At 43.4% G+C, this 19,482-nt stretch overlaps 1 protein-coding gene across 1 annotated transcript; it reads right to left on the bottom strand.

The window, feature by feature from the left end:
- Positions 1-6,586: 6,586 nt before the first annotated feature.
- KCNV2 (potassium voltage-gated channel modifier subfamily V member 2) lies at positions 6,587-18,860 on the bottom strand. The gene is made up of 2 exons (XM_003911755.5): positions 17,015-18,860; positions 6,587-7,187 (listed from the first exon to the last, which is right to left on the bottom strand). The coding sequence occupies exons 1-2, from the start codon at positions 18,368-18,370 to the stop codon at positions 6,906-6,908; spliced, it is 1,638 nt and encodes a 545-aa protein (XP_003911804.1). The 5' UTR covers positions 18,371-18,860; the 3' UTR covers positions 6,587-6,905.
- Between the last annotated feature and the right edge of the window lie 622 nt (positions 18,861-19,482).

Below are 19,482 nucleotides of genomic sequence, written 5' to 3'. Positions count from 1 at the left end.
TTGTGAACAGCCTAATGGCTGGGGACACTGACGACCATCACAGAAGGGCACACTGTGGATGGTGGACATTCTGTTGATAAAATATGAATAATAAGAGCTACCATGAACAGGGCATCCGTTATATAATAGATATTGTGCCAGGTATTTTGCATTGATGTATCAGTTAGTCCTCCCAATAAGGGAATCTTAATAATCTCCATGTTATAATGTGGAGACTGAGACTTGAAGAGGCTTACTTGGCCAGGCATGGTGGCTCATGCATGTAGTCCTCTTGCTTTGGGAGGCTGAGGTGGGCAGATCACTTGAGCCCAGAAGTTGGAGACCAGCCTGGGCAACATGCAAAACCCTGTCTCAACAAAATATTAAAAAATAAAAAAAAAATTTAAAGTACAAAAATTAGCCAGGTGTGGTGGTGGGCACCTGTGGTCCCAGGTACTAGGGAGGCTGAGTGGGATGATCACCTGAGCCTGGGAGGTTGAGGCTGAGGTGAGCCATGATCGCACCACTGCACTCCAGCCTGGGAGACAGAGTGAGACCCTGTCTCAAAAAAAATAAATAAATAAATAAAAAGGAGACAAAGAGGCTCACTTAACAAAACATACTAGGTATTAAGGATAACATGAGCATAGTCTGCCCAGGTTTTCTGAATTTACAGGGAAATCCTTCAAAAAGAACAGTGCACTAGGAGACTATAGAGACTGATTTCTAGGTTTTTTCCCCCCATTTTTAACACTCAAGCATGTGCTAGGATGACAAACAGGTCTTGAGTGTCAACTCTGGGAGATTTGCGTTGGTTGCTAGAGAACTGCAACAAGGCCTTCCAATGGGAATGAGTCATGTGATTGATTAACAATATCTGCTATGGACATAGGGAGGGGGTGGGAGCATGGGAAACAGATCCATCTCTGGGCATTTCTCTTAGCTTCTCTGGGTCTCAGTTATACCACCTGCCAAACAAGGTAAATAAACCTTACCTGAATCAAAGTGTAAGAGCCTGGTTGAGATGATTTCTTGACGTCCTCAGAGGGCACCAAAACTTCTGTTTCTAGGTGCATATATTTGAACCGATTTTATGTGCACAGTTCCATCATATATTCACAAAAATCCATTTGTATATTTGGCATGAGGTTGTGTAAGGGAACTCAACAGCTTTAGTCACAGAAAAGTTCTCCTAAAGATGGTGGAGCTGGAAGACTTTCACAGGAGAGATGAATATTTATTGGCACTGAGGTATGCCAATTATCACACCCTGCCAATCATCTGTGAGTTGGATATGGCTTTTTTTTTCTTTTTTTTTTGACCTAGTCTCACTCTGTCACCCAGGTTGGAGTGCAGTGGTGCGACCTCGGCTCACTGCAACCTCTGCCTCCCGGGTTCAAGCAATTCTCCTGCCTCAGTCTCCTAAGTAGCTGGGATTACAGGCATGTGTCACCACTCTGAGCTAATATTTTTGTATTTTTAGTAGAGACAGGGTTTCACCATGTTGGCTAGGCTGGTCTCCAACTCCTGACCTCAAATGATCCGCCCACCTTGGTCTCTCAAAGTGCTGGGATTACAGGCATGAGCCACCGTGCCCACAGACATGCCTCTTTGTTGATAAATCTGAAGATTGTCTTTCTCAGTCTGGGGTGGTGACTGTCAGACAAACATGCCTCATCTATTTGGTGGCTAGGTGGGGAATATGTACAATATATTTTTCTTTAAATATACAAGATGTATTAAGGTTCCAGCAGGAAATATATGGCACACTCAAGGAGTTTAATTGAAGAGATTTTTAATAAAGATTCCATTTACACACACAGGTATGATCGGGATGAAGAGAACCCCAACAAGGTTAGGTAAGATATTCAAGAGTTAGCAGCAGTGGGAGGCCATTACTACTCACAGGCCTGAAGGAACAGGAGGGAAAGGTATTTCTAGGACCTGTGAATGCTGTGGTTAAACAAGGCTACTCAACTGAGCCACAACTGTAGGAACTCAACTGCTGCTTAGACTAGACAGTGGTTAGGGAGAGGGTGAGGAGTAGACACCCAGAACATTCTCTCCAAGACCCCTTGGTCATGCTGCAGGGCAGAAAAGGGTAAATAATGGCTGTGGGAGGACAGATGGAGAAGACCCAGCACACAAGAATAGACATAGAAGATAGAATAAAATATTCACATGAGTTTTAAAAGCATCATATCAGAGGAGACCAGGGAGGGAAAGGAATGCTGGAGTGTAGGCACCACATTCCCCTCAACTGGGGAACAAGGACATCAGCCTGGGAGGAGGGAACTGGGAGCTCAACAAAATGCAAACTATTTTATTGAACCTGGAATCTTTGGAGGCAGGTGATGACTAATGTTTTCCCTTAAATTTAAGAAACATTTATTGTGAACATGGCCACTTATTTTTTGAAGCTAAGGTGTGAAACAGGGGAAGTGTTTTTGGCCCAGTTTGTGTTAGAAGATTAAGAAGATAATGTGTATGGCCTTAGGCAGGCACAAGTGAAGCAGCCCCAAAGCCCCTTGGGATGAACGTTGGGACCCATTTGAATAATGGAGATGGTCTTTTCAGAGCTCTTTTTTGTTGTTGCTTATACTTTGGACGATTTTCTTTTCTTTTCTCTTTAACAAAGGAGGCCATCCTAGTCTACCAATCAGATCAATGATATCTATTTCCAGTACTGTACCTGTTGGCCTGGAAACCCATTCCAGCTGCTAGGCCAGGACAGGGGTACTGTCATGTTTTCTTGTTCTTTTCTTGGTTCTACTCCTCCTCAAAAAGCCAGACACTCCTCCTGAGATCCCACCATGAGGGCAGAAGAAGAGGCTACATTGCACTGTACATCTGCGTTGTCCAATTTGGTAGCCTCCAACCACACGTGGGCATTTGAATCTAAAATAAAATTAATTAAAAAGTAAATAAAAAATTTAGTTCCAGAGTTATGTTAGCCGCATTTCTTGTGCTCGCCAGCCACGCATGGCTGATGGCTACTGCATCAGACAGTGCATAATAAAATTTCCATCATTACAGAAAGTTCTATTGGACAGACTCATCTAGATCCTTGTGCATACCCCTGGTTGGGCTAGGGCACTGGCAACAGGATTCAAAAGCTGTCTTCACCCACAGACTCCTCTCTTCAATGACAGGTGACTCTGTCTGGACTTGTATAGTTTTCCTATGCAGCTAGCAAAATAGTGATGATGATGGTGATAATAGTGACCTAAATTCATTTAGCACTAAACATGTGCCAAATAGTACATTAAGAGATCTATCATATCATTTAATTACCACCACGACCCTGAGAAAGACATTGTTATCTCCATTTAAAAGAAGCAGAAGCTGAGGCTGAGGGAAATTGTGGTCACACAACTATTCAGTTATGCCATGTGAAATTACCACTATTCAGATATTTTAAAATGCAAATGGAAACTTCATATGGCTTAACCTCTTAGTCAATGGCAGAGCCAGGTTTCAAACCCAGACCCAAAGACCGTGTCAAGTTAAAGGAGGCTAAGCCTTTGTAAATGACCACCTTGAAACCTATGCCATAGGAGTGTTGAAGGATTAAGTGACATAATGTTGGTTTTGTGCCTGGTACACAGTGAGGCTTATGAAACATTATTTTTAACTTCCTTCGATCTGTCAGTCTTACTTGCTGGGAAGGCAGTGCACAGCTGTCTGAGCAGATGTGGCCAGTGAGATTGGGAGGAGTGGGCCACTGTCATTTCCTAGATTCCCTCCCAGGGACCTGGAGAAGTCCATCTTTGTCATCAAGACCTCTCCCAACCCTTCCTCCGCAAGTCCCTACTCCTTTCTCTCAGGCAGTCTCTTCTTCTGGGAAGATGGACCATTCTCTCTGGGCTTCAAGCAGGGATGGGGGTGATGGACATTGGCCCTTCCTAACAGCCCCAGCAGATGCATTTCATCAGTAAACCCCTCCCCTTGGAGACCACAGAAGGAGCAGGAAGGCTGGAGGTGGACAGGAAGAGGCGGCTGCTGCAGTGAGGGTGTCAGGTGGTTATATAAGCTGTGCTCCAGACTTCTTACATGCTGTAACTTTGTTTGCATGATTGTATCTGGCAAATAAACTAATTAGAAATTTCTCTCTTTTATATTTGGCAAGAGGTGAGAGAAGTCTTCCTTGGCTAAGAGGCCTGTTGTTTGGGTGGGGTTTTTAGGACTTTTAGGGGGTAATTTTCATCCATAAGAGAAAACTTTATCTCTCAAAAGCAATAGTACAGGATCGCCAGATTTAGCAAATGAAAGTACAGGACACCTTAAATTTGAATTTTAAATAAACAGTTTTTTAGTAGAAGTATACACCATGCAATATTTGGAAAATGCTTCTACTAAAAATTATTTATCTTGAAATGTAACTGGTGCCACGGTTGGGATGTATCTCCTCCAAAATTCAGCTGTTACCAATGTGATACTTTTCAGAGGTGGGTCCTTTAAGAGTTGATTAAGCCATGAGAGATCCTCCCTCCTGAAAGGACGTAAGGGCCTTATAAAAAGGGATTCATGTAGTGTTTGGTATACTTCCTCTTCTACCACGTGAGGATGGAGTAGTCATCCTCCCCTCAGGAGGATGCAGCAATAGGGAACCATCTTGGAAACAGAAAGCAGCTCTCATCAGACAACCGAACCTGCACATGCCTTGATTTTGGGCTTCCCAGATGCCAGAACTGTGAGCAATAAGTGTCTCTTCTTTGTAAATTACCCAGCCTGTAGTATTCTGTTACAGCAGCACAAACAGATTAAGACACCCCAGCCATCCTGTATTTTATCTGGCAACCTTAGGACAGTAGGGCTTCTGTTCAGCCTTCAGAGGCCAGGTCATTGCTGATGATAAGAACATTTGGGAGTAAGGGGGAGGGGAATCTAAATCGAGTTTGCCAGCCATAGCCTACTTTCATAATCATAGCTGCTTATGGGAGGGCAGAGCAAAGTGATTTAGACCCCTGGCTCTCAACATGTGTTCCCTTGCACAAGCAGCATCAGCATCACCTGGAACTTGTCAGAAATGCAAATCCTTGAGCTCCATCCCAAGCCTACTGATTCATACCCCAGGGACAGGGCCCAGCGTGCTCGGCTTTAACAAGCCCTCCAGGTGATGCTGAGGACACAAGTTTAGCCCTCCATCAAGAGCCTTGGGGATCAGACAGACCTGGGCTTGAACCCCAGTCCCACTGTTTACTGGCTGTGTGAACGTAGTGGAATTACTTAACTTCTCCAGGCTTCCATTTCTTCCTAAATTAAAAAGTAATCCAATACCTTATTGAGGGATATATTAAAGTAATATGCTACGTATAAAGCCCAAATTGCCTGTCATTGTAAGCAACTATTCTTATTTTTTTTTCTCTCTGTTGCTTGAATCAGCAATTTATACTTATGACACAAGTATAGGTCCAGCCATGCCCTGAGATAAATTTGAAGGTCTGCATGACAAGCTCCAGTTACAGGGCAATCTTTGTGTGCTCAGTTCCAAGGAGCCTTTAATTCTCAACACTTCCATTTCCAGTAGTCCTAAGGAAGGAGAAAGAAATTAAGAGGAAAAGGTTACAGGGAGAGTAAGGACCAATTTCCTGTGGGCACTGGTTCTCTAATCCACCAGCAGTGGCAGTGGAGGGCCACACTGATTTAATTCCTTTTGCCCACAGCAGTTGTTCAGAAGGTAGGATATTTTTTTTTCTTCCTTTCATGGGAAAGAGAGAGAAAAAGGAGGCCTGAGTTGATGAGGACAATATGGGGGTTCCTTTTAAAGGGGGAGGATTAGTACATTTAGGCATGTTTCACAAGTCCAGTCTGGGGGCTCCCATATTAAATCTAGACAAGAGTTTCTCCAGTTTGACATTATTGACATTTTAGGTCAGATAATTCTTTGTTATGGGGGCTGTCCTTTGCCTTGTAGGATGTTTAGCAACATCCTCAGCCCCTACTTCCTAGATGCCAAAAGTCCCCCTTATTGCCCCTCACAGTATTGGCAATCAAAACCATCTCTAGACATCAGATAGCTTCTGGGGAACGAATTTGCCTTTGAGAACCAATGGTCTAGAGATTTCATTAGATAACATCCACTTAAACCATTTTAATAGCTATCGTTTATTGAGCATTTACACACATCTATTATCCCCAGACTCATTTACAAGGTAGGTGATTTTATTTATTTATTTACTTGTCTGTTTGTTTGTTTGAGACAGGGTCTTACTCTGTCATCCAGGCTGGAGTGCAGTGATGTGATTATAGCTTACTCTAACCTCAAACTCCTGGGCTCAAGTGATCTCACCTCAGTCTTCCAAGTAGCTGGGACTACAGGTGTGGGCCAGCACAGCCAGATAATTTTTAGTAAGTTTTTGTAGAGGCAGGGTCTCACTATGTTGCTCAGGCTGGCAAGGTAAGTATTACCTACATTTTACAGTTGAAGAAACTGAGGCTTAGAGTGTTAGAGGCACTTGCCCTAAACCATACAGCTGGTAGCTCTGGGATTCTAAGGTTGGTCTAACTCCAAAGCTTGTATAATTCCTGCTGTAACACTCCCTTTCTCTGGAAAGTTAAGAATTTAAAAAAATAATAATAATTAAAAAAAATTTCTCAAGTCAACTCGAGTCCAAATATGTTTATTGAGCTAGATGCCATGAAAAGCTACAAGAGAAATCTAAGCTATTGCTCCTCTCAAGTTTTCAATATCAATGTCATTGAGAAGGTCAGATGTTTCACACAACACAGGGAAAGAGAACTGTGAGACATTCTGAGTTTGGGCCAAAATGAGCATTTCTAGAGGCAGAACTTTGTGAACTAAATGGCCTTTATGTATGTCTGCTTCACATTTCCTTTTGCTGTCAATCATAATTATTTTTTAAAAAGAGAGCAATGAAGCCTTGAAGTTCATGGAATCTACCAGCCACATGTCCTATAAAATATTAATTCTCTTGTCTTGGGGTGGGCTGTGGGTTGCTTCCAACCAAACACTCAGCTATCTTCTTTCTGGCTCTCTGCATGAAGTTCACCTCTCCTCTCTCCCTACGTATGGCGGTATACTCATAAGCCTTCAGCTTGCTGTAGTAATCAGAAAACTTGTTGTAGAGGATGGAAATGGGCATCCCGTTGAGAATGATCCCGAAAGCAATGCAGAGGAAGGCAAAAAACCTGCCCAGGTGGGTCTCTGGGTACATGTCTCCATAGCCCACGGTGGAGATGCTCACCTGTAGAGGAAGGAAAGCACGATGGAATTGTTAGCACTAAGATCGGGGAGGAGAAGAAAGAGAGAGGAGCAGGCAGAGAAGTGTCCTCCCTGTGGGTGCACGTGGGAAGTGTAATGGCTTCCCATGGAGCCTGCTTTAGGAGGTACCAGGAAGACTCCCTGTAGGACCTGTGTCATGAAAAAACAGAAGCTATGGATGGAGCTGAAAGACTTTGGCTGAAATCCTGACTACAACTCTTGCATGTTTGAATGTAAGATACGGGAGGAGGTAATGCCTATTTGAAAGGGTTGTTGTAAAGAGCATTTAAAATAGTATGTTAAATTCCTGGTGTAGAACGTGCTCAGTAAATGATCTTTGGCTCCCTAACTCAGCTGGGACCAGCTTCAGGACAGGGGGTCCCTGGGTTTGCCTGTACACCGTATGTATTGGAAAAATCTTGGGCTTAGAACAGTCAGACCTGGGTTTAAGTCCTGACTCTGACCCTTTCCAGCTAAGTGACCTCGGGCAAAACCTTCAGACTCACTCTGTCTCTCTCTCTCCCTCTCTTTTTGTTTTCATTTAAAACAGGAGACAACCATCTAACTCTCAGGATTCTTGTGCTGGCTAAATAAGAAAATGAATATAATGCACTGAACACAGTACCAGGCATACAAAAGGCAGGAAACTCCTCCATTGTCTTCCTCTCATCTTTAAAATGAAGACAATTATAACACTTCCCAGAGTTGCTCTGTAGTTCAAATGAGAGACTTCATATGAAGGTGCTTTAATTGCAGATGTCTGGAGAAACACTCTCATTATTTTGTAAAGGGACTTTTGTAAGACATGGCTCACCAAAAATATGTTCACCCCTGCATGAAATACTTCCCATTACTCTTGTCATACTGATTTAAATCCCACTAATTGGAGATTTATTTAGGTTAACAAGCTTCTGTTTTAAAATGCAGATACCCATGGGACTAGTTATCAGTTACCAGAGAAAACCCTGGGAAAATTCCTTGGGGACTGTTTTTTATGCCTCATGTACTCCCTCTGATCCCCAGAGTATTGGCTAAATTACTAGAAGCCTTTTAAGCGGAGCTGTTGCTCACAGTTGTAAACATTTTTGCATCGCACAACTCCAGGGGGCACTCTTTGCTTTGTGTATTTGGGTAGTTGTTGCCATAATTTTCCAGCAGACGGCAGTAAAGCATATGCTCATCTTGTGGATCCATGCTGAGGTGGCTGTTAGCTTAGTAGTGTAAATATTTTTGTTTTGATGATGTAAGGGTTAGTTCGAACCTAGAATAGTGCAGTTGATTGATTAGAATGAAATGGAGAAGTGAGCCAGCTGGACAAAACTGGGGGCACTGATAAGAACCACAGTTCCATCCAGCCCATGAAGAAAGGAAGGGCATCCCTCCTTTCTGGGGCTGATGATGCACCTCCTGTCACTCAATGCTCTGTCTCTGGTGAGAGGTCGTGCAGCCTTTTTCTGCAGGGTCAGAATACAAGCAAGCATCCAAGAGAGGTAATATGGTGTAGACAAGCTGAAGGAAACAGGGACTACACTTCCCCGCTGAATAAGTTGGGCAGATCACCTAACTTCTCTTGGCCTCAGTTTCTACTTTTGACCTGTGTAGCATCTACCTCACACAGTTGTTACAGGAATTGAAGGAGTGCCTGGCACAGGGTGTGTAAGCAATAATATTAGTATATATATCATCCCAGGGTCCCCCATCCTGAAGCTGGCCCCCATTGAGGAGAGGCAAAGACCAACATTTATTGAGTACACTCTACACCAGAAACTCTATACATGCTATGCTTATCAGACCCACAGGCTGTGGAAACAAGCTCCTCCCTGACTCTGCCCTCTGGTTCCAGTAGAGAATCTCCTTTTCCCAACTTCTGGACCAAGGGGTGATGTGAGGCAGTGATAAAGTGAGATTGTCGGTTAATCTCAAAGTCCTCTTCGTTGCCTGAGTGGGTGTGTATTTCTTGTCATTGACCACCCCAAAAGTAAAAGAACCCTAGGCCAATCTCTCTCCGGGTGTGTGAGCTGAACAATAACTTTCTTTTGTCACTAACACCATCACTCACATGTCTGGATGAAAGTTTAGTCAACTTTCCCTGGAGGAGGCCTAAAGGGAATTTGGATTTAGGAGTGAATGGCAGGAAGAGACAGTTTAGAACAGCGGTCCCCAACCTTTTTGGCACCAGGGACTGGTTTTGTGGAAGACAATTTTTCCCATGGACGGGGTTGGGGGAGGGGATGGTTTCGGGATGAAACTGTTCCATCGCAGGTTGTCAGGTATTAGATTCTCATAAAGAGCAAGCAACCTAGATCCCTCGCAAGTGCAGTTCACAATAGGGTTCCCACTCCTAATGCTGTGGCTGATCTGACTGGAGGCAGAACTCAGGCGATAACGATTGATGGCCCTCCACTCATCTCCTGCTGTGTGGCCAGGTTCCTAACAGGCCACAGACAAGTGCCAGTCCACAGTCCCAAGATTGGGGACCCCTGGTTTAGAACATGAGACATCCACAGAAGTCCAATGCAGAGGCCTTGGAGGAAACAAGTCACTTAAGGGTTCAGGATGGCAGGGATGGGAGAGGGCAGGAAGACACGGAGGAAGAAAATAATTAAGACAAACTGCTTATTTTCAACTTTTGAACATTCTGCACACTGGCTTTGCTTTACCCTTAAGCCAAACTTCTTTTTTTTTTCTTTTTTTGGCTGAACTTTGAGTGAAAAGTCAAAAGCAAAGAGAATTGGCGTAAAGAATAAATATTTGATGTGCATAATATGGTCCAAATATCTTTATATATCTTCAATCTCTATTTTTAGAGAAAAGATCTCTTCTGCTAGGAGTATATGTGTGACCGGTCCCCAATAATTTGTTCAAAATGTACAGTTAATTTATGTGTTGTCTATTTTGTGAATAATTTGACTCAACAAGTGATCTGTTTCTTGCCCCTTGGCTCCAGGAGTAACTCAGGATTCCTTGGCTTTGGGGAACATTTTCTCCACATTCCATAGGCCAAGCCGTTTCTCCCTAGATGGGAATTAAAAGCTGAAGGCCCCAGACTGACCCAAGTGACCTCACAGAATGAGTTGTCACATTAGCAGGAGTTGGGTTTGGAAATGTGACCAAAATTTCCACGATCCATCTTAATATCCTGAAGAAACCTGGCTAGCTCAGCAACTCTCTGCAAACTGGAAACCTAACCATTCTGCTGTAAACGTACATATTGTCCTTAGCTTTGGGTCCCAAAGCCAGAACGTGACCTTCCCCTGGCAGTTTACTCACTTAACAGCAAATCCTGGCCTGCCAAATATTATGAGGATAAGCATCAAATTTTTCTCTAAAACTTCAGAATACTTGGATTTCTCATTTAACAAAGCAAGTTTGTTTCCCTCATAATGAACAAGGAATAGAATAAATCTTGGCACCCACTAGTACATGCATTCAGGAATTTATGATCCTAGGGAATAAAACTTATTTTTCAAAATAACACTCTGTTTTCCAAAGGAATTAGAGGTGGTGAAGATGGACCTTTTTTGGATAAAATTATTATAAGCCTCAATACATGTTGTCCTTCAAAGGATTCAGCTTCAAAGGCTGTGCTTACTCATGCTATTGTTACAAGTATGTTTGGAATTCCCCTTTTGAATTATAATCTGCACAGTGGATTCAGTGGCAGCAAGCAGTCATATTCACCTTGATGGTTTACTCTAAGTGTCAATCTTAAACGATAAAGTGTCTTAACTATTTTAAAATATTGAATCTAGCCTAAAAAAGATAAAGATTTAGCAACATTACAAAGAAGCAAGTGGATGTGTCACAAACTCTGAAGGTAATTCCTCATGGAATTCAAAGAATGTCTTGATCAGTGGAAGCACTGTTAGAACAAGGTCATGGGTGACTACCTTCAAGAGAACAACAACCCTCATCTGTATATTACAGTTCTGACATGTTTGTAAATGGTACAGTAAGGGGTAGGTGTGCACAGCTAAAGCAAAACCACAAATGTAAGTGTGAGATCTATTAATCTATCCACAGAAAGGTGCACAATAATCATGCTCTCCACATCCTCAGCTTCCTTGCATTTCTCCCTGCCCTCAACAATTCTGTCATGTTCCACTCATGTCATATTGGCTAACATAAGGAACGTACTTTAAACACATAAAAGGAGACCACTCCAAAATTGGGAATCCATAAGATCAAAAGTAGTAACAATGCCTAAGAGCCTTTACCCTGTCTATAGCTCCTGTGCTATTTCTGAAGGAGCTAGAACTCTACTACTTTCTGTGCCAGATATTTATATGTTGTCTCTTAGTCCCAAGCCTGATACCCTTCTGTATTTTATTCTACAATTCCAGAACTGGGAGTCTGCAAACTACATTTCCCAGATTCTCTTGCCCACTGTCTTCTAATTATATTCTGCCTATAAGAGACTGGAAGATGGTACGAGGACATAAGGGTCTCTAATCCTGCCTCTGGTTTCTGCTGTCATTCCTCCAATTGCAGCCAATAGCTATGGTTCAGGCATTTTTTGGCATTCCTGGCATCAGCCTCATTGTGCCAATTTAGGAGTCCCTGCAACAGCTACACAGAGGCCCTTCCTCTGGACTCAGCTTCTGGTAGCAATACCTTTTCCCATTTATTCTCCCAGTTCTAGGGCCAATAGCTATTCCCTGCAGTTACCAATCTCTGGATTATCTCAGTTTTCTCTTTCTGCTTTTCCAGTCTTTTTTTTTTTTCCTTCTAGTCTTCTAACAACTGTCTATTTCCCTGTATTAAATTCCCTGTTTGAAATATTCACCTTGGTATCCGTTTTCCTGACTGCAACCTAATTTATTTTTCAGATGGGTTTCCTCAAAGCAATCAATGAACAAAAATAAAACAATTTCAGTGATCTTGTAAGTGCCACCTATTGGCAAGGTAATGAAAGCATACTTCAGGAAAACAAAGATGGGAACAAGGTCTCTGGGACAAAATTATCTGGTGCCTCAACTAGAGATAAATTTTCTTTTTGAGAAGTTAGTTTTTGAAGAAATGAGTCCATGCCATAGTTTCCTATTTGGTTTCTACAGCTTTAACTTGCCCTGGAAAACTCAGAAGGAAAATGGTTCATTCAAAATCTACTTATTCTTTTCTACTTAAAAACATACCCGCCCCCTACCACCCCCCCCCCCCCCCCAAAAAAAAAAAAGAAAAAAAAATGTGGTAATATGTTGAGGCTAAAAAAAAAAGAAAAAGAAAAAACCATACCCACAGAGGAGGCCAGTGATTACAGCTTCATCATAGAGCCCATTGTTCTTGTTTAGCTGTGCCTTGCATTTCCTACCCCCAGGCGATCCAGAGAGCCCCAAGATGGCTGGAGCTGCTTTAGGCATGGGCCTGTTTATCTGGACTCTCAGAAGTTCTCCCGTGAGGGAACAGCTGACCTTTTTGTATGTTTTATAGGCTCTTTCTTTTCCTCAGTAGAAAAAGAATCATTTCTGTTTTATTTTCTTCCCAAATGAATGTGGAAGCAAAGGTTATTGCTTCCATGTGATAAAGACTATCAACTAGTCAGGTATGGTAGCTTCTATTTATTGCAGACTTACTACAGGCTAGCAGTTTACATATGTTTCCTATTACATTAGTGCTCGCAAATAACTTCCATTTGACAGATGAAAAAGACAGGTCTGTCTTACATCCTGATACATGAACATTTGTAGACAGAAGTGTCCAGGAGGGATTTGTTTTGCAGCTGCAGGAGAATTCACAATAATGAAAATTACTGTATTTTTTCTTAAATCCCTGACTTGAGTTACGGAGAAAGTTTTGCAGGATCCTTGGCATAGAGAGAAGAAAGGTTATTAAAAGCAAGTCAGATTTGGCGTTGTCTGAAAGTACGAAAAATACATAAAACAATGGATAAGAGAAACTCTCTGTAATGTGGGATGAATATTTCACAAAGGATACAGCCCCAGAATGGTGAAATAAAATGCCAGTTCTATTTTTCTTTATCTCATCTTTAAAGTTTCAATTTGTGAGTATATGTTTTCTGATATGTATAATATATTTGAGCAGTTATATATTACTGCAGGAGAAAGATTGCATTATTGGAACTAATTCTTTACATCTTTCTGTATCCAAGCTGTTTGCCATATAACTTTGCAGTGCCTTCCTATAGTGGGTGGGCTAAGCTGCCCTGCTCTTTGACTTGCAGCTTGGCCATGTGACTTACTCTGGCCAATGGACTGAGCAAATGCCATGAACAGAAGCTTATGAAGTGTTTGCGTGATGGGGCTTGCATTCTCTCCCTTATTCTTTGCCACAGCCATGGACTTGTGGCTGCTGGGGTCTGCTAGAGGAATGCAGAGGTCTGCTAGTGGACTAGTCTCTCTCTTCATGCCAGCTGACCATCAGGCATGTGAATGAGTAACGATAGCCTCATGAAAGAGAAGAACCTTCTAGTTGAAATCAGAATAAATGCTGACTTTTAAATTCATGAGCTAAATAAATGCTTGATGTTTTAAGCCATTGAGTTTCAGTATGGTTTGTGATGCATCGTTATTATAGCAATAAATAACTTCTAATTTGTTTATAAATAAATACACATTTATCATGGGTATGTGTCCCAAATTTTTAAAAATAAGATGCATGATCAATAAAATGCTTAGAAACCACTAGATCAATTACTTTTAGGAATTGTCTTCTCAGATTGTCATATCTGTTTAGTCAGGTGCATTTGGATGAGTCTCTTTTCATCTTTCAAACTTTATCTCAATGTCATCTTCTCCAATAGGGCTTCTCTGACTATCCCACTAAAGACAGACTCTACCGCCTTAACCACTCTCAATCCTGTTATCCCACACAAGCTATACCAACACCTGAAATTATTTATTATCTGTCATTCTCCATTAGAATGTAAGCTCCGCAAGAGAAAAAAAACTTCATTGTTTTTTCTTCTCCTACCGTGTATCCCTAGTGTTTAGAATACTACTGGGCACATTTGAGGTGCTCAAAAACTTATTGTTCAATGAATGAATGAGGTGAATTTTTGTGGGTTACATGACAAATTGGTCCTAGTATTTTGTTTCTTATCACTTTGCATCTACATATTGGAAACAAGACATTTTGTCCACATCATTTCAAAGTGTTCTTTTCTCTTTGCTCTACTGAGAATATGAACCTTTAGTCTGTATTACGCAGTATAGTTATAAGTGTAGAGAAGAACTGGATTAATAACATAGCAGTCCTGGGGAACAGAGTGGTCTTAGAATATTCAAGGGCAATTGCTCCCATTGTTTTTCATAGATTAGTTTGGAAATAAATACAAATGATCAGTCTTTTATCTAATGTATAACAAATTTTACTGGTATAAATAATTTTCGGAATAAAATGAACAAAGACCATTGGTAAATGGTAAGGTTCATAAATGGGATGGTTGGAAAGTGCAGAATTTGGCCTGTGAAAATAGTGGCTGATAGAGATAATAGCTTCAAAAGGAAATTCATACAGATAAGAGCAATAGTTGGTAACATTTATTATTGATAAAAACTGGTGATTCAATTTTTGTAAAACTTATAAAAAACATTGATTTTGAGTTAAATAATGCCACTTAACATAAGGGATAATTCGAAAGGTTTAGACTTCATTGTACATTAAACAGATCAGAAATTTAAGTGAGATCAATGGGTATTCAGTTCAAAGAAAATTTACTGGTAAAAATACAACGTGAGTAACATTATTCTTTATTTTATTTTAATTAAAATTTTTTCTCTAGCCATATCCCTTTGAAAGTAACGTAACTTTTATCAAAGTATTTGTTAATATACAAAAGGTTGAAAAACCTTTTGTGGGTTACAACTGCAGTATCAAAGAGGGTACTAGGTCCAGTGCCTACATGCACTAGCCTGTAAAGATGTTTAGATGAATAGAAATTTGACTCTCAGGTGCCGTATCATATCATCAGCGTGTGGATTTACTCTTCTGCTTTCCTGCTTTAGTCACCTCCAAAGTAAATGTCATTTGCTGGGGACAAATCATCGACCATGAGCCTCATCTGTACACATGGTTTATCTACTATGGGGATGACCTTTCATCACTTGGAATATGATCAGAGAAGCAGAATTTGGCTAGCTCATTCAGAAGAGCCTCGTGTCATCTTGCCACTGAAGAAAGCTCACATATCCTCTATACATATGAGCTTCCTGCTTTCAAGGGAAGGAAGACTCACTGAACTGCATACTTTTACATGTCCAACCTCCCCTTTAGAGGTGAGAAAGCAGAACAGCAAGTGAGGGATTGAGGTTTCACAGTTAATTATTCAGGGTCATGGTTAATTATTGGCAGATCTGGGACTAGAATCAGGTTTTCCGTGTGTGTGTGTGTTTTAAGACGGAGTTTCGTTCCTGTTGCCCAGGCTGGAGTGCAATGGCACAATCTCAGCTCACTGCAACCTCCGCCTCCCAGGTTCAAGCGATTCTCCTGCCTCAGCCTCCGAAGTAGCTGGGATTACAGCCATGCCCCACCACAGCCAGCTAATTTTTTTGTACTTTTAGTAGAGATGGGGTTTCTCCATGTTGGTCAGGCTGGTCTGGAACTCTTGATGGGGTGATCCGCCCCCCTTGGCCTCCCAAAGTGCTGGGATTACGGGTGTGAGCCACCACGCCAGGCCTAGAATCAGGTTTTTTAAATCTTGTATCAAGCTACATTGCACTGTCAGTGGCCTTGGGCTTGTGTGTCTCAGAAGTGCATACCAGACTGTGGGTTATGACATATACAATGTTAATATTGAAAATATCTACCTTCTGACACAGGAAAACTGGCTATATTTGCTTAATGTCTTTAAAGGTATTACAATCTACTTTTAAAAAGGACACTAAGGAAACTATACATTCAATTCTTTCCTTCATATATGCCAACTTATTCATTGATCTCAGAAGACCTGATTAACATTTATTTCCAGGGATTCAGCTTCCATAGCTCAAAATACAGATATTTGAGTAAATAGGACAAGTTATAAAAAGGCGAAGGCCAAAGAAAACAATGACAAAAAATAACTATTTGTACTAACTGTACAAATTCAGCAATGCATGCAAAAGAACTAAAACTTGAAAGAGACAGTGCTTGGGTGTGGGAAAGGCATGGATTTTGCGGTTGGACAGGCCTGAGTTTCATTTCTGGCTTTGCCACCTCTAGTTGTGTGTCCACACTCAAACTGTCTGTACTTCAATTTCACTAACTGTAAGATGGGGCAATAATACTGGGTCCTGAAAGAACCTTAGGGAAGTTAGAGCAAGTTTCAGTTTGAGATGCTTCTTTCCACACTCAGATTTAACTGGAACCAGAGGTGGTGGGGTTTCAGTTAGGATCGACATGGTTCAGCCAAGTCTCACCTCCTTCTCTGCATAAATCTACAGTTTCTTTCAAAAACTGAAGCCATTTCTGCTTGTCCCCTTAAACAAAAATGGTGGTCATAACCATCTCACAAGGCTGTGATGCCAAAATGAGGTAAGCTTTGTAAACCATTTAGGATACTGGATGTTCAATAAATGGTAAATAACAGTAACAATGACGAATCTTAAAATCTGTCTTTCAAACGTTTAAAGACTAAATGTAGATTTGGAGATTTCTACGACTAAGTCAAATTCAGTTACTTACTGAAACTCTGAGATTGTCTCTCCAACACTTTGACATCCACTGCCGTTTTGTTAACTGTATGCAGCAATTGGGGGTGAGGAGGAAGAAGAGGATCAGAAGCCAGAGCCTGAGGACTGACAACCAGGGAAGGGAGGAGCAGCTCACTGGGCTGGGGAAGAGGATGGGAAAGCCCAGGGCCAAGGTACTCACCGCGGCCCACCACCAGGAGTGGGGGATGGTGGTGAAGTTGGTGCTGGGCACATCGTGCTCCACAGAGTAGACGGCTGCGGAGAAAGTGAAGATGCCCATGGCGATGAAGAGCAACAGGCAGCCCACCTGCTGGTAGCACTGGCGCAGCGTGAAGCCGAAGGCGCGCAGTCCGGTGGAATGGCGCGCCAGCTTCAGGATGCGGAAGATGCGCATGAGGCGCATGACGCGCAACACCTGACCCACCTTACCCACGCTGCCCACCGTCTGGCCGCGTTGGTGGTCCTCGCCGGTGAAGCACTCGAGCAGCAGCTGAAGGTAGAGAGGCAGGATGGCCACCAGGTCCACCAGGTTGAGGGCGCTGCGCGCGAAGCGCCTCAGGTCGGGTGTGGAGGCGAGGCGCAGCAGGTACTCGAGCGTGAAGAAGCCTATGCACAGCATCTCCACGTGCTCCAGGATGGACCGCAGGTCTGGGCCGCCCTCGTCCTGCTCCGAGTGCTGCTGCATCTCCTCGACGGTGTTGAGCGCCAGCGCTACCACGGAGACGAGCACGAAGATGCTGGAGGCCACCCCGATGGCCTTGGCGGCCACCGAGGAGAATGGCTTCTCCATGAGGTTCCAGAGGCGGCGCCGCTGCGGCCCGTAGAAGCGCATGTCGCGGAAGAGCTCCTCTGCCTCCTCCACCTGCGCCTGGGCGCGCAACTCGCGCTGGATCTTGAGCTGTTCGCTCAGCTCGTCGCGCCGCTCCTCGAAGCAAATGCGGCAGCAGCGCGGCGTGTACTTGAGCCGCACACCCCAGTAGCCCAGCTCCTCCAGGAAGCAGCGTGGACACAACTCGTCGAGCACCAGCAGCACCCCGGACAAGTAGAAATTGTAGACCAGCTGGAAGACGGCCGGGTCGCGGTCGAAGAAGTATTCGTCCGTCTGCTCCTCGTAGTCGTCGCACAGGCTTAGCTGGCGGCTGCGGCTGGTGGAGGTGGCCAGACGACCTAGGCGCGTCTTGGGGAAGCTGACCAGCTCGCAGTAGTCCAGTTGGTAGCTGTGGCCGCCCACATTCACATTCAGCGTGGACAACAGGGCCGGAAGGTCGCTGGGGCCTTCAGGCTTGGCGGTGGTGAGCTCCTCTGCCCGCTGGTCCTCCTCTGCCAGGTCATCCTTACACTGGTCTTCCTCCTCCCCATCTTCGTCTTCCTCGATGTAGTAGTTATAGTTGCCCTCTATCCAGCCTTGGATGCTGGCCTGGGAGCCAGAACGGGCCCCCAGGGAGCAAATGCTCCTGCGGGGTTGGCTGCCCTCATTCTCTGTGGTGTTCCAGGGCTTGTAGCTCCAGGACCGTCTCCTCTCGCTCTGTTTCAGCATGGCTGCGGAAAGTGGACTCCTTGCTTTTTCCTCCTGGCTGTCGTAGGGGCCCTAACCTGCTCACTGCCTCTAGGAGGATGGATCACGTGGCCTGCACTGTCTTAGAGAGGCCAGCCTGGACCAGCACACCTAGGGGCCCAGACATTGCCACCGGAGCTGCCCCTCCTCAGGTCCTGGACAGGCCAGCCCAGCCTGCAGGGTCTGAACGCAGTCAGCTGTTGACTGCTCTAATCTTGCTGATTGGGAAGAAGCAAGTGTTAGGAGGGATTTAGAACCTCTTAGCCCATTTCCTCCCCCACTCCCTTGACCCTGTGACGTAGAGGACGATTATGTGGTCTTAAATCTCTAAAGAATCAGAAGAAGGCAGCGATTATTGCTAATAAAAATGTCAGTCAACCTTGCTCTTAGGAAGTGCTCAATGTATGTGTGCTGAGATGAAATCAACTGAATTAGCTTTAGAATACAGATGCCTGTGTCTTCAGCTTCGTGGTTCAGACAGTAGCCTCTGCTCTAGGTAAACTCACCATTAGCAGGGATGACAAATAGCAACAGAGCAAAGCTGACTTCATGACAAGTCAGTTTCCCTCTCAGCATAACTCTTTGTTTAGAGCATATAAGATCTAAAGCCATCTCCTTCTTGTCCATTCACATGATCACATTTTTTTTTTCAAATGGATTCTCCCTGGGGCACTGCTCTGAAGTCCAGTCAGATCTTTAAGTCAGCTTCAGATTCTCTCTCTCTCCTTTTTGTCTCATCCCTTTCTCTTAAAGAATGGGGATGTTTCAAGAATTCTACCTTGAATCCCAGGAGTAGTAGGAAGATGCTTTAGGGCCTCGCAACCCTGCTCAACTGTATTCGGTCATATTTAAAGGGAGCCTGACTTCCACTCAAAAAAAGGGTCTTCTTCATCCTTCAAAACATCACTTAAAAAAAGTCCCTTTTCGTGATTAAGGCACCGTGCAAATGCTGGATATGCAAACACAATGGACACACAGTTGTAGCACTCAAAGAACTCCTGGGGATATAAACATGCAAGGATAACAAAAGAGGCAGTAAAAAATACTGGGGAGCAGAGAAGCGGGAGGGATTTGCTTTGAGCAGGGAATAGGTC

Source organism: Papio anubis, chromosome 13, assembly GCF_008728515.1.
Source record: "Papio anubis isolate 15944 chromosome 13, Panubis1.0, whole genome shotgun sequence".
In the NCBI taxonomy this organism is placed as follows: domain Eukaryota; kingdom Metazoa; phylum Chordata; class Mammalia; order Primates; family Cercopithecidae; genus Papio; species Papio anubis.
Note: the sequence above shows the minus strand (reverse complement) of the source record. Positions and strands in the feature narration are given on the sequence as shown.

Excerpts from the sequence above, each read along its gene's own strand:
- KCNV2 (XM_003911755.5), bottom strand. The coding sequence starts at position 18,370 with ATGCTGAAACAGAGCGAGAGGAGACGGTCCTGGAGCTACAAGCCCTGG. Across the intron at positions 7,188-17,014 it reads ACTCCTGGTGGTGGGCCGCG|GTGAGCATCTCCACCGTGGG; the intron begins GTGAGTACCTTG and ends CTTCCTCTACAG.